This window comes from Silene latifolia, chromosome 7 (assembly GCF_048544455.1).
Source record: "Silene latifolia isolate original U9 population chromosome 7, ASM4854445v1, whole genome shotgun sequence".
In the NCBI taxonomy this organism is placed as follows: domain Eukaryota; kingdom Viridiplantae; phylum Streptophyta; class Magnoliopsida; order Caryophyllales; family Caryophyllaceae; genus Silene; species Silene latifolia.
In genome coordinates, this window is record NC_133532.1 from 46,544,874 (window position 1) to 46,557,839 (window position 12,966).

General features: G+C 33.5%; 2 protein-coding genes and 1 pseudogene across 2 annotated transcripts; 1 reads left to right on the forward strand and 2 right to left on the reverse strand.

Moving 5' to 3' along the window:
- The first annotated feature begins 284 nt into the window (after positions 1-284).
- LOC141592122 (vignain-like) lies at positions 285-1,976 on the forward strand. The gene is made up of 4 exons (XM_074412706.1): positions 285-821; positions 916-1,151; positions 1,242-1,382; positions 1,540-1,976. Exons 1-4 carry the CDS (start codon positions 368-370, stop codon positions 1,789-1,791), a joined length of 1,083 nt encoding a protein of 360 aa, XP_074268807.1. The 5' UTR covers positions 285-367; the 3' UTR covers positions 1,792-1,976.
- Positions 1,977-2,219: 243 nt separating this feature from the next.
- Positions 2,220-3,918, reverse strand: LOC141592124 (peptide methionine sulfoxide reductase-like). The gene is made up of 2 exons (XM_074412707.1): positions 3,382-3,918; positions 2,220-2,667 (listed from the first exon to the last, which is right to left on the reverse strand). The coding sequence occupies exons 1-2, from the start codon at positions 3,856-3,858 to the stop codon at positions 2,413-2,415; spliced, it is 732 nt and encodes a 243-aa protein (XP_074268808.1). The 5' UTR covers positions 3,859-3,918; the 3' UTR covers positions 2,220-2,412.
- Positions 3,919-4,872: 954 nt separating this feature from the next.
- On the reverse strand, positions 4,873-6,510 carry LOC141591057 (serine/threonine-protein phosphatase 5 pseudogene; annotated as a pseudogene).
- Between the last annotated feature and the right edge of the window lie 6,456 nt (positions 6,511-12,966).

The following is a 12,966-nucleotide window of genomic DNA, read 5'->3' on the forward strand; positions in this document are numbered from 1 at the left end:
GAAATTTTTTTCGAGTGTACCTTATGAAATTAGTCGTTTGTCCTTCCTAAAAATTTTCCACTTATGTTCAAATCCTGCCTCAACCACTAATTAGTCTACTTTTAAAGTCACTCGATAACGCCGAGGAAAATCATGACATTGCATAATTTCACCTCTAATTAGAACAACTTGTCCTTGAACTCCTCACGTACCCATAATTTTGCTCTAACCCATAAGGCACCTCCTTCTTTATTTGTTACCAAAATTTGTCTTGTTACTTCAACACCCTTCTATAAATAGCCCAACATTCTTATAGCTTCATCCAAACCATTCCAAATACTACAAGTCAACACAAAATCTAAAGCAATCCATCCAAAAACAAAAAAACATGGGTTACAAAAAATGCATATTGCTAGTTTCTCTAGTTATGGCAATGATCATTGGACTATCCCAAGCCTTTGATTATCAACCCTCGGATCTCGAATCCGAGGAGAGTCTATGGGGCTTGTACGAGAGGTGGCGTAGCCACTACACTGTGTCGAGGGACCTCGATGACAAACAAAAGAGGTTTAATGTGTTCAAGGAGAATGTGAAGCATGTCCATACGGTTAACCAAATGGACAAGCCTTACAAGCTCAAGTTGAACCAGTTTGCCGACTTGACTAACTACGAGTTTCGGACACTCTATGCCGGATCCAAGATCAGTCACCACAAGATGCTCCATGGCAAGGAAACTAAGTCTAGCAGGGACTTTATGTATGCGAGTGTTACTACCGTTCCTCCCACGGTTGATTGGAGAAAGAAGGGTGCTGTTACCCCAATTAAGAACCAAGGCCAATGTGGTAAGTATCAAAACTTAATCTTACCGTGTATCCATATTCGAACATCATTATGAAATACAGACCTTAACGTTTTGGTAATGTTTTCTTTCGACAGGAAGTTGCTGGGCGTTTTCTACAGTTGCAGCAACTGAAGGTATAAACCAAATAAAAACAGGGAAATTAGTGTCTTTATCCGAGCAGGAGCTTGTGGACTGTGACAGAAGCCAAAATGAAGGTTGCAATGGTGGGCTCATGGAGTTGGCATTCGATTTCATCAAGCAGAAGGGCGGTATCACTACCGAGGCAAACTACCCTTACACAGCAACTGATGGAAGTTGCAACAAGGCCAAGGTAATTTACAACCTTTTATAAAACGCGGCCACTTCTTCGTGTATGAGTTTTGTAAGCAACTTAAAACTATTAAATTTAATCAAATTACAGATGAATTATCAAGTGGTGACAATTGATGGGCATGAGAAAGTACCTGAAAACGACGAGAGTGCCCTGCTCAAAGCTGTAGCTAACCAACCTGTAGCCGTTTCCATTGATGCCGGTGGTCAAGATATGCAGTTCTACTCTGAGGTAAATTATGTCTGGATGAACAATTATGTTCAACTCTGGTCCGAACACATAAATTGGTTGGTCCTTCCGCTTTTTGGATCAGGAAGTAACAAAATATGGATTTAACAAACTATGTTTAAAAAATTGATAATTTAACTTAAAAACTGATTGATTTCAGGGCGTTTATACGGGGCAATGTGGCACGGAGTTGGATCACGGTGTGGCAGCCGTAGGCTATGGAGCAACCGTGGACGGGACAAAGTATTGGATTGTGAAAAACTCATGGGGTGAGGAATGGGGAGAGAAAGGTTACATCAGGTTTCAGCGTGATATCGCCGCTAAAGAGGGGTTGTGTGGAATTGCAATGGATGCTTCTTATCCAATCAAGAACTCTAAAACTTCTACCTTCTCCAACAAAGACGAACTTTAGAAATACTTCGTTTCTTGGCCTTAATGCAGAAACTTGAAGCATTTACAACATGAAGCTGAAAAACAACATAATTTCTAGCTTTCGTAGTCTCATTATTGGTAGTGATGAGTGAAATAATTACAAGTCTGCTTTATGAATAATGTAATAGTATTCGGAATGCAATTCAATGGAGACATTCACAACTCAAATCTCTTCCACACACAATTAAATATCAGTCAATATGAACTGTACTGAGTTTCAACTAACCACTGGAACTTTCTGCCCCGTAATTTGGCTAATATGTTCAATAATGGGCGACCTTCGACCTATGGAGTCGACCCTAAGCTACCAGATTTGAAATCAACACAGAGTACGACAGCATAATACAAGGGTTTAACAGCAGATTCCGTTTCTAGAAGCATGTTTCAACAGGACATAATGCACAAGGGTTTAAAACTTCAAGTCAAAATCACATTTTCCCGAGTTCATCATAAAATCACTTGACAAGGTATAACTAGCATCAGAATGCATCATAAATTACCTTTATTAACATAAACTGTGTTGCAAAACAAGGATTAACATAACACTTAGATGAACATATAATAGTGATTTTGTTGTGTATATGAGAGACCACCTCGGGTATTAGCCATAGCACCTGATGGGATCATTGCATCCCTTTGCAGCGGACTGACCTGCTCCATTACGGCCACCCTTCTCCAAGTATTGCTGATGGTACTCTTCTGCCCTGTAGAATCTCTTAGCTGGCAGAATCTCGGTTACGATCTTCTTGTCTTTCAGCTCCAATTGTTTGGCTTCCTTTGATTCCTGGGCTAAACGGGCTTGAGTCTCATTGTAATAGTATATGCCTGAACGGTACTGCGTTCCTACGTCACCAGCCTAATACAGCAAAGATTGGAATAATAAGCATCATAGCCGGCTAATAACCTGTTCAGTTAGGATGTAATTCAAGGGGGAGGGAGGAATTATAATGTGATCCTAATATCATATCTATGGTTAATTTTAACTGAAGAGAAGAAGCATTGAGGCACCCTCAAGGTTCAAGTTTTAAAGTTGATAGGCCTCGTTCTAAACCTGGTCGCCAAAAGCCCTTCCCAACCTTTGCCCTATAGTTTTAAGTCTTGAAGAGAGCCACTAAAAACTCAAGTTTGCATTTAGGATCATACCCCTATCAAACATTCAACAATGGTGAAACTAAGAGGGGCTAGCAGGAACACTCGCGCAAAAACAATAAAAAATCTGAAATCTTTAGTTAAGTTTCCAAAGTTTTTTCAGGTTTACCTTACAAGTTACAACTTTTCGCCCCCAACTACAAATCTTGTTTCCGCCACTGTACCATATCAACCAAACTAACAAATTCTCATACCACAATAAAAATAGGCAACCAAATAACCTAAACACCTACACTGAACATCACATAGCATACCAAATATCATACAAAACCATTCTACAATACAATAAAGTACTCTCTCCGTGCCCGATCATTTATTTACCATTTATATTTGGAGGGCTATTTTAATAAAAGGTAAACAAATGAATAAGACGGAATGATTAACAAACTTAAAATCAAAAAAATGTCAAGAGAATAACTACCTGGCGATTAACAGTGGTGGGATCATGACGAGACCAAAAGAGATCAAGCAGATTGGAATACGGGCACGCAGTCGGGTCAAAGTGAACCCGAACAACCTCAACATGGTTAGTAGTACCGGTACAAACAAGCTTGTAATTCGGGTCGAGTACATCGCCCTGAGAGTACCCAACTTCAGTCTTCACCACACCAGGTACCCTTTGGAAGGCTAACTCCACACCCCAGAAACACCCTGCTCCGAATTGGGCTAGTTCCAGAGCCGGGTTTATCGGGTTCTCTGTATCCGGGTCATGGGCCGGGTTGTTGTTGCTTTCTGCCATTTTTATTGGTTTAAATTGATTAAAAATGTGGATGCTATTTTGTGATGTTATATAGGGTGGTTTGAATTGATTAAATGAGAATATGAATAATGAATGTTGGATATGGATGGATGACTTGGGAAAAGTCAACGGTTCGAACGTGTCCATATACTTAACCATGTACACCACACATCGTGGATGTATATTTAGGAACAAAATTAAACTAGGTTTTGATTGGATATTCCAAATTGTGATTCTATATCTATGGTTACCTAAATGTGCACCATATCATATCATTGATTAGGTGTGATAATGAAACGAGATAACTTAGAGTTGTTTGAATTTGACTCGATCAAGCATCGGTCAAAGCTTGACTCGCGTGAGTTTGATTCGAGTTCGGGCTCGGGCCGATAACTTAACGAGCGAAACCGATTTTAACGTTGGTTTGGCTTGAAAAACTCGTGAGCTGCTCGAACATGTAGGATAACATAATACTCGTATATGTTTTAATCGGAAATATAGAAGGTAATCGAATCAATTGGAGTGATTATATGTTGGTTTATATTAAAGGGCTAATAAAGGAATATTCGGTTTGGGATTTATGTTGAGTTATTGTCAGGCCTGTAATTATCGACTGGTTATTTTGAGCGCGATTGTGTTATTGGGTCTGGAACTAGCCCAATTCGGAGCTGAAAATTTTCATTTGTGTTTTTTTTACATTAAAGTGAAAATTTAATTAAATTATTTCTAGAGGCGTTTGTTGCAGTTTTAAGTCAATTTGACCTATCTGAGCCCTATATTAAGCAAATTTGATATTAAGTCATCCAATGGAGTTACATTCTCATAAATCATATTTCCGAGTTTTATAGATTCTTTTCTTTACCGTTTGAATCGAGTCAACTACAATTCGTTGGCAAATTGATCCGACTCGATTATACAGTAAAAATTCTAGTAATCCCTCTTAATATTATATCTGTGATTGAGCTTTTATTATATTATATCTACAATTGAATTATAGTGAACTTTCCTTTGCCACCGATTAATACAAAACATTAATAATAATAAATTTTACAATTAAATTTCAAATTGAATTAAATATCAGTTGTATAATTGTTATTTTCTTTAATATTCTTATTTAAAAACCGCGCATTCGCGCGGGATCTATACTAGTAACACAAGAAATACTCAAGACGAATTGATCCGACTCGATTATACAGTAAAATTTCTAGTAATAACACAAGAAATATTCAAGACAAATTGATCCGACTCGATTATAACAAATCATCTTTCCTACTTAATAATAAAAGTTGCAAAGAACAATCAAATCGTGCAACTACATTTCAATACAAAAACATGGCAACATAAATGGATTTAAATCATAAACTAAAGCATAACTAGTCAATCAAAGACGTCAATATTCATCCTCAGAAAACATACTGAGAAAATGGGTACTATATGCCGTAGGCATCGCTTCCGGATGATCAACACTCGAAAACTGAACAATCTCATACTTCAATTCCGGTCCTTCAAATCGAATCAATGCACCCTTGTTACCAAATTGATCACAATAATTTGGAGCCGAAAATACCGTAACTAGTTTCCCATCATGTTGAATATCATACCCTTCATCCTTCATCTCATGAGACCTCACAACTAAATCCAATCCATTGTCGTCGATAAACCTCTTCGTCACATCCGGTCCAAACGATATCCCTAACCCACGTGGACTAGGACCCCTTCCGTTTTCCGGTTTCGGGTCACTCCATAGCAACTCACACATAATCCCTTCTTGTGGCGGTTCTTGAAACCGGTCTATAGCCCGAATATCAGATACTTTTACACCGTCGTTACTGAATAACCCGCCGTGAATTACCAAGACCTTGTCGTTGATAAGATGAGCCAAGGGTAAACAACAAAAGACTTGCGCAAATAGATCAACGAAACTTTTGTTTAATTTGGAAACGACTTCGTGCTCGAATCCGTGCATTTTGTTCATTATCTTACTTTCGTGATTTCCTCTTGCTAGGTAGAACGAATTCGGGTATAAACACTTGAACGCGAAAAGAGTGAATATTACCTCGACGGAAAAAGAACCTCGATCGACAAAATCACCATTGAAGAGGTAAGGATTATCCTCTGAAGGAAAACCGTTTACCTCAAATATGTTAAGTAGGTCATAAAATTGACCGTGTACATCGCCGCAGACAGTAATCTTGTTTCCATCAGGGACAACTATATCGACCAGGGTCGGTAATGGGTGGAGTAACTCCTTAGTTTGTAAGAGAATTTGGTATGCAAACTTTTGGTGTAGACACTTGTCGTTCTTGAAGTCATTGATCATGTTATGGATGAAATCTAAGGTGATGGTTGTTCCTTCCATGGTTGCTCCGGAATATTGTGGAGGAACGTCGTTGACTTCAACAGAGACGGGATGCAATTGCGAGGTAGTGGTGTCGTCGACGAGGGTAAGGGCTTGAAGATGTTCATCTACGGTAGACATTAATCCAATTTAGATGGATTGAAGAAAGTTCCAATTTAGATGGATTGAGGGGTTAAGATGAATTCTTGAATATACAGGGTTTATATAGCAAGAAGTATCGGATTTCCTAAATTAAAGAGAGATGTGTATTTAGGAAAGTTTTGATTTATTGTGTGTGTGTATACAGTTTGTCGCAAAAGATACCGATCATTGTTAGGGTTTCCTAATTAGTCTGTATAATAATACCAGAAAGACACCAGATTATCGGATAGTCCTAGTTGGATTAGGATTAGTCAGTTAATAGCCTTTTGACAACTCTAAACAAATATTTACCGAAAATGTCTTAGGCCTGTTTTTTTTCTCGCTTTTTAGAATTTGAATCGAATCGAATCGAATCGAGCAGAATCAATGGAAGCCAATCAATCAATCAATGGAGCTGAATCGAATCAATCAATAAAGTTGAGCTGAAATCAATAAAGTTTGAATTGAATTTGAATTAATCAAATAATCATATTAATAATAATAATAGTATTCAATATTATTGATATTATCAAATATAATATATTAATATTCATAGTATAATAGTAATACTAAAATTAATTTTTATAAGAAAAAAATCAATCAATCAATCATCAATACATATATATAAAGTAGAAACTTTTCGAGCGATATTAGAGAGTCCAACTTTTTTAGACTTCCTAATAAGTGTAGATTTAGCTTTTTCTTCTTAATAATTTACGATAAAATTATCCTAATCGAAGTAGATCTCTTAATTTATGAGAAAGTAATCCTAATAGAAGTAAATCAAATATTTTATAAGAAAAAAATACTAAAGGAAGTGGATCTAATAATTTATCGATTATTCTTTACTAATTAACATAATAATAGAAAAATAATGTTATAAGGAATATTTGTTTTAGAAATATTTATAAAGTAAAAAAAGTCATATAATAAACGTATAAAAGTGTTAAAATAGTATATGTTATAAATATATAATTAATCTTTATGAGAAAATAAAAAAGAGATCCTAATTTCTTACAAATATAAATATTGTCAAAAATCTAAGTTATTCGATTTTAACTATTTGGTGAAATTCATGTAGTAATAAAGATAATTTTATTGAGAAACTTTTTGTATATTTAAAAGATTTACAAAAGATCTGAGCTGCTTATTATAACCAAACCTGTAATTATCTTACACAAAAACCTTAGCAAAAAGCTAAACTTTATTTTAAAAAAAATACTTTATGAAAAAGTAATATGTCATAATAGGAAAAAGAAGTCAAGAATGATATTTACTTAACATTTGACAGAGAAAAATTTCTACAATGACAATATTAGAAATAAAGAACTTCAATGATGGCATGAAATAGTTTTAACTCTGACTTTCTATAACGTATCAAATTTGTATGATTAAATTACCAATAACATTCACATAAGATTTAAACAAATTGAGCTACCATTTAAAAATATTAAATTAGTCTCATATCGATTTTATCAAATGAGCCAAAAAATTAAATACAAAGAACAAAGTCAAGAATTTCAATTTTATGCAGACTAATAATTCAAGAATTAGCTAACTATGAATAAATCAATGTAAACATATATACAAATTGTGAGAACTGTATATAATCTACTATTATATCACCGAATTTTTTTTTTCAAACTGGTTTCAAATTCAGATGAAATCCATAATAGATGTTAAAAATGTATTGAACTGCGAAATATACAAAATTATGCGGTTAAATCAGTTTTTAGTTTTTAAATTCCAATTCTTCTATGTGTTTTTATTCACTTATTTATTTACATCGGTTTGCGAATGGCTGGTTATTACTTTGTCATGTACTGATTGTATATTAAAAAGTGCAATGGTTTTTATTGTAACTTTTCAAAGGTGTTTTTTTTTGTAAAATTTCCATTTTGGTCCCTGAGATTTGGGTTAATTCCACTTTAGTGCCATGTGGTTTGCATAATTCCATTTTAGTGTCCTAAGGTTTCGACTACTTCCACTTTGTTAACTTGAGTTTTGAATAAAATTTCATTTTCGTCGCCTAAAACATATAATAGTCAACTTTTATCTTAAGTACTTATATTTTCAGTAAAATGAAGTGCATAATATTTGTTATGTTCAAAATAGTAATATTGCAAAAAAAATGTCTGATTTGTTATGTTCAAAATATTTTTTTAGTACTCTTTCCATTATCTTTTATCTTCTTATTTCAATAAAATTCTCTCACATATATTAGAGAAGTGGACGGGGAGATAAAAGATGATGGAGGGAGTATAAAATATTAAGAATGTTATGTATAGATCACTTAAGTGGGAAGTAGACCTCAAGGCACCAAAGTGTAATTATGCAAATCTCAGGGCACTAAAGTAAAATTAGGCTAAACCTTAGGGCACCAAGGTGGAAATAATTATTTTTTAATGGTTAACTATCGGGTATCCCATAAGGGTTTAGTTGAATATACAATACTCCTTAGTGTAATAAATTAGGTCTAACTTAAGAGTTTGACCTTAAGATAAAAAAACCTAATTGCATATATATATTGGTTAAGAAGGAAAACGAATGTATGTATATATTTAGTAATTTGAAGCAATTTTCTTTAAATCGAAACTCATTCTAAAAATTTGTTCATTTTGTTATTATAAATAAAGAGTAGAATAACAAGGTAAGATAATGAGACTTGATTTGTGAATAGATAACATTTCACATAAACAAAAATGAGTTATATAATAATTTTAATAGAATTAATCTAAAACTAATCGATTTTAGGAGTAGTTTCATAATATCCCTCTCCCTCGAATCCACACAAAACCCCTGATTTATTTTTTGGAGGTCAAACTTTGCAAAATTTGACCGTTAATTCACTTAAAAATATATCTCACATCTAAAAAAATAAATTTCGCATTATATATTTTACATGAAGTTCATAGAGAACAACCACCCTTAATGGTTAATAGTCAAAAACAAATTTTTATTGTTTAGAGATCTAACAAAAATCCTCCAAACAGGCTACATATATAATTGAGATACATGTTTTGCGTACCACCATTCAACATTTACATGGTCGTATTACCAAATGGAATATTAGTAAATGTTGTAAGTTAATCTAATTTGTGAATCTTATAAAATCGGCCTCAGTTATCACGTGTTCATTTTATGGAATTAAACCACATTTTTGGGAACGACATTTTAAATTAACTAAAATCGGTGGCCCGTACCACAATAAAGATAGGTAATTACATAACATAACTGTGTCTTCGGATGCTATACAACTGATATAGTTAATACCAAAAGGAGTAGCTTTTAAGTTAAAGGGATTGATGATCCATCAATAATCAACCCAAAAGTTTTTTGTGTTCCGATTTTCAAGATAGTTGGACTTTATTTTTTATCAGCTTAATTGACTTCTACTATCAAACCATGACAATGTAAACCAACGTTTGCAATCTGTTGTTCAACAAATTCTTAGAACATTCAACATGCATATTGTTAAAGATGATCCTAAATGGGAGCTTCATGCATTCTATGTAACAGAATCACAAATATTTTTTTACTGTTGTTTAGAGACTACTAATTTTATTAGAATTTAGTATGGATTTGATTTTACGAGAAGGTATAAAAAGAGCAAAACACTCTCTTAATTGTAGATAGTCAAGGTAAACTTTTTCTATATGAGATCTAACATTTCTCTAAACACACTAAATATAGATATTTATGATACTTGTTGCTTTACGTAGCACCATTTAGTTTTACGTAGTTGTTATAGGTTAAAAATAATTTGCAAAACTCATAAAGGTCTATCTCCGTTATTAAGGGCGGTTCATTTGGTGAGCTGCACTCATTGTCGTCAGAATTACGATTCGATCCTATGATTCTACGATTTTACGATCCAAAAATGCTTGTTCGATCTCAGATCCTACGATTCTATCATGTCTCTAGAATCTTACGATCCTATTTATTTGAAAGTTTCTAGAGGTAGGATCATAATACGATTTTACGATATTACGATCTTACGATCCAACGATTCGACTCCATAGTAAACATATTAAAATAAATTTTTATATAATGACATCGTAAAATCCAAATTTCATGTCATTTTTAGAAACATGTTCATGAAATGATACTAAACTCATTAATTATCAATATTTGGGTATAAGTGTTTTCATCTTCAATTATATATTTTTACCAAATAAAAAACTATATTTAGTGAATTTGGAGAATCTTACGATTCTATGATCCGATTCTACCGATTCGATCCTACCCTCCACATCGATTCAAAATAGAATCCCGATCCTGACAACATTGGCTGCACTATATTTATGGAGATAATGTTTTGTATTTAATTAAAACCAGTGATTTCTATAACAATAATGGAAAAACTAATTACATACTCTTACTATGTTACTTGATGTTTTACAACTGAAATGATAACTACTAAATGACAAAACTCCTATGTTAAAAGCACTAATAGTTCATTGATTAACTATACCAACTACGAACTTTTGTTTATTAATGATTTAATCATAATTGAACTTTTTTTATCAACTATATAATATATTTATAAAGATGACCCTAATGGGATCCCCGTGCATCGCACGGGCTTTTCAACTAGTTATAATATTATATATGAATAATCATAAATTATAATAATGAAAAAAATATTTTTCTACTAATAATATTTTTAATAACAATAATAAATAATAAGGTCATATTAATAATGATATTAGTAAAATAATTGTTTAGAATAAAAACACTCAAGTAAGCGTTGCTCGAATTCGGTCGAGTCAACGCCTCTCTCATATGGCATCTCGAGCCTATGCTTGCTCTCTTCTTCTTCTATGGATCTTTCACGCGTAACAAAGGCCTCAGAGGGTATGCAAAAGGTCCTTCTCTGATGCCTTACGATAATGGTGGATAGTCGGGACCTTGCTTGAAGCTAAGGTCTCTGTGCCCTCTTGTAGTAGCTCGAGTAGTCTTAATTCTAGAGAGAGAAAGTTGTTGGTGATAAGTTTTTACCATTGATTGGTGAATAGTGAGATATTTATAGGTTTTATGTGTACCTCAAATGATGGTTTGGCAAGCACGGTTACCATATTCGCTATGAATACGCCTTACCGATTCGCGATTCGCTTATAGAAAATGTGTTACATGTATTTTCAGTAATCAACTTGATAGAATTCGCTTTTAACGATTTTGTAATTTGATAATTTATACCTTGAATAACTCATTTTTTCAAATCTTATACCTAAGATAATTTTCTTTAAAATCTTATACCTAAAATAACATTTTCTTCCAAACTTGATACCAAATCTTAAAAAAATTCCTAAATTAACGATTTTGACCTTACTAATTTGATGGTTTTTAGTGGTGGTAATCGTAGATGTGTGTGTTAATCGGTGGGGCAAAGAATGATAATGTTTAATAAGTAAGGGTAAGATTGTCAATTTAAGGCTTTTTTTTCAGATTTGGTATCAAGTTTGAAAGAAAATGTTATTTTAAGTATAAGATTTTAAAGAAAGTTATCTTAGGTATAAGATTTAAAAAAGTGACTTATTCAAGGTATAAGTTATCAAATTACCCTAATATCAACAACAACAACAACATTAACATTAACATTAATAACATTTTATTCATTTTTAATCATCATCATCATCATCATCATCATCATCATCATCATCATCATCATCATCATAATAATAATAAATAAATAAATAAATAAATAAATTATTAACAATATTATTAATTATAATAATAATAAATAATATTAATATTAAAAAATAGTATTATTGTTAACAAAATTAATAATAACTATTATTTAAATTAGTAAAGCTGAAATGAGCTTAATTTAATGGAAATTTGAATTGAACTTAACTGAAATTGAATCAATCGAACTCAATCAATCGAATCAATAGAATATGAAATTTGATCGAAATGAACAAAATAAGTAAGCGGAAAAAAACAATGCGCCTTAATAAGACGTTTGGCAGGGGTGTTAGGAAAGGGAAAGGGAATGAAAGACCTCCATTCCTTTTGTTAGTGTTTGGTTAAGCAATTTAATAATTTCTAGCCTGCTCGGTGTATGGTGATGCGCCGGCGACGGAATATATTCGGGTGGGCCTACGGTGACAAGGGCGAGGTTGTCGGCGCCGTCAGCTATCATGGAAGGTGGTGATGGTTGGTGGTTGGTAGTGATAGAAGAGAATGTGGGTGGATAATGGTGGTTGCCTATTCCCTTTCTTCTGTGTAAACCAAACAAAGAGGCCTCTTATCATTTCATTTCATTTCATTCCCTTTTCCTAACCAAATGGCCCCTCTCTATTGTAATGCGCGGTTTGTTAGACTAAGGAAAAAAAAAGCTAAGCAAATACTCCCCTTGTCCCGGTTATTTATTATCCTTTTTTATATTGGGGTGTCTCAGTGAATTGTTTTCCTTTCATTTAGTAATTGGCCCCCTTCTCTTTTTTTGGTTTTGTGCCAAAACCAAAGGACAATAATTGACCGGGCCGGAGGGATTGCTGAACATCCCAAATTCTTTGATAACTACGTTTACTGTGTACATTAATATGGATGTCATTTTTTTCCAATTTAGACTCATTTTATACAATTTTTGTGTTAAGCCGTCTTAGTGAAGACTTTGGCTCTATTCTTGTTTGTTAAGATGGAGTTGAGTTGAACTGAAGTGAATAAACCTTTGAGCAAAAATGATGCACAGAAAAGTTACGAAAACACATAAAGATGAGCGAAAAAGATGATTGATTAATAACTTTGTGGAGCCATTTCTCACCAATATTTGTGCATAGGTG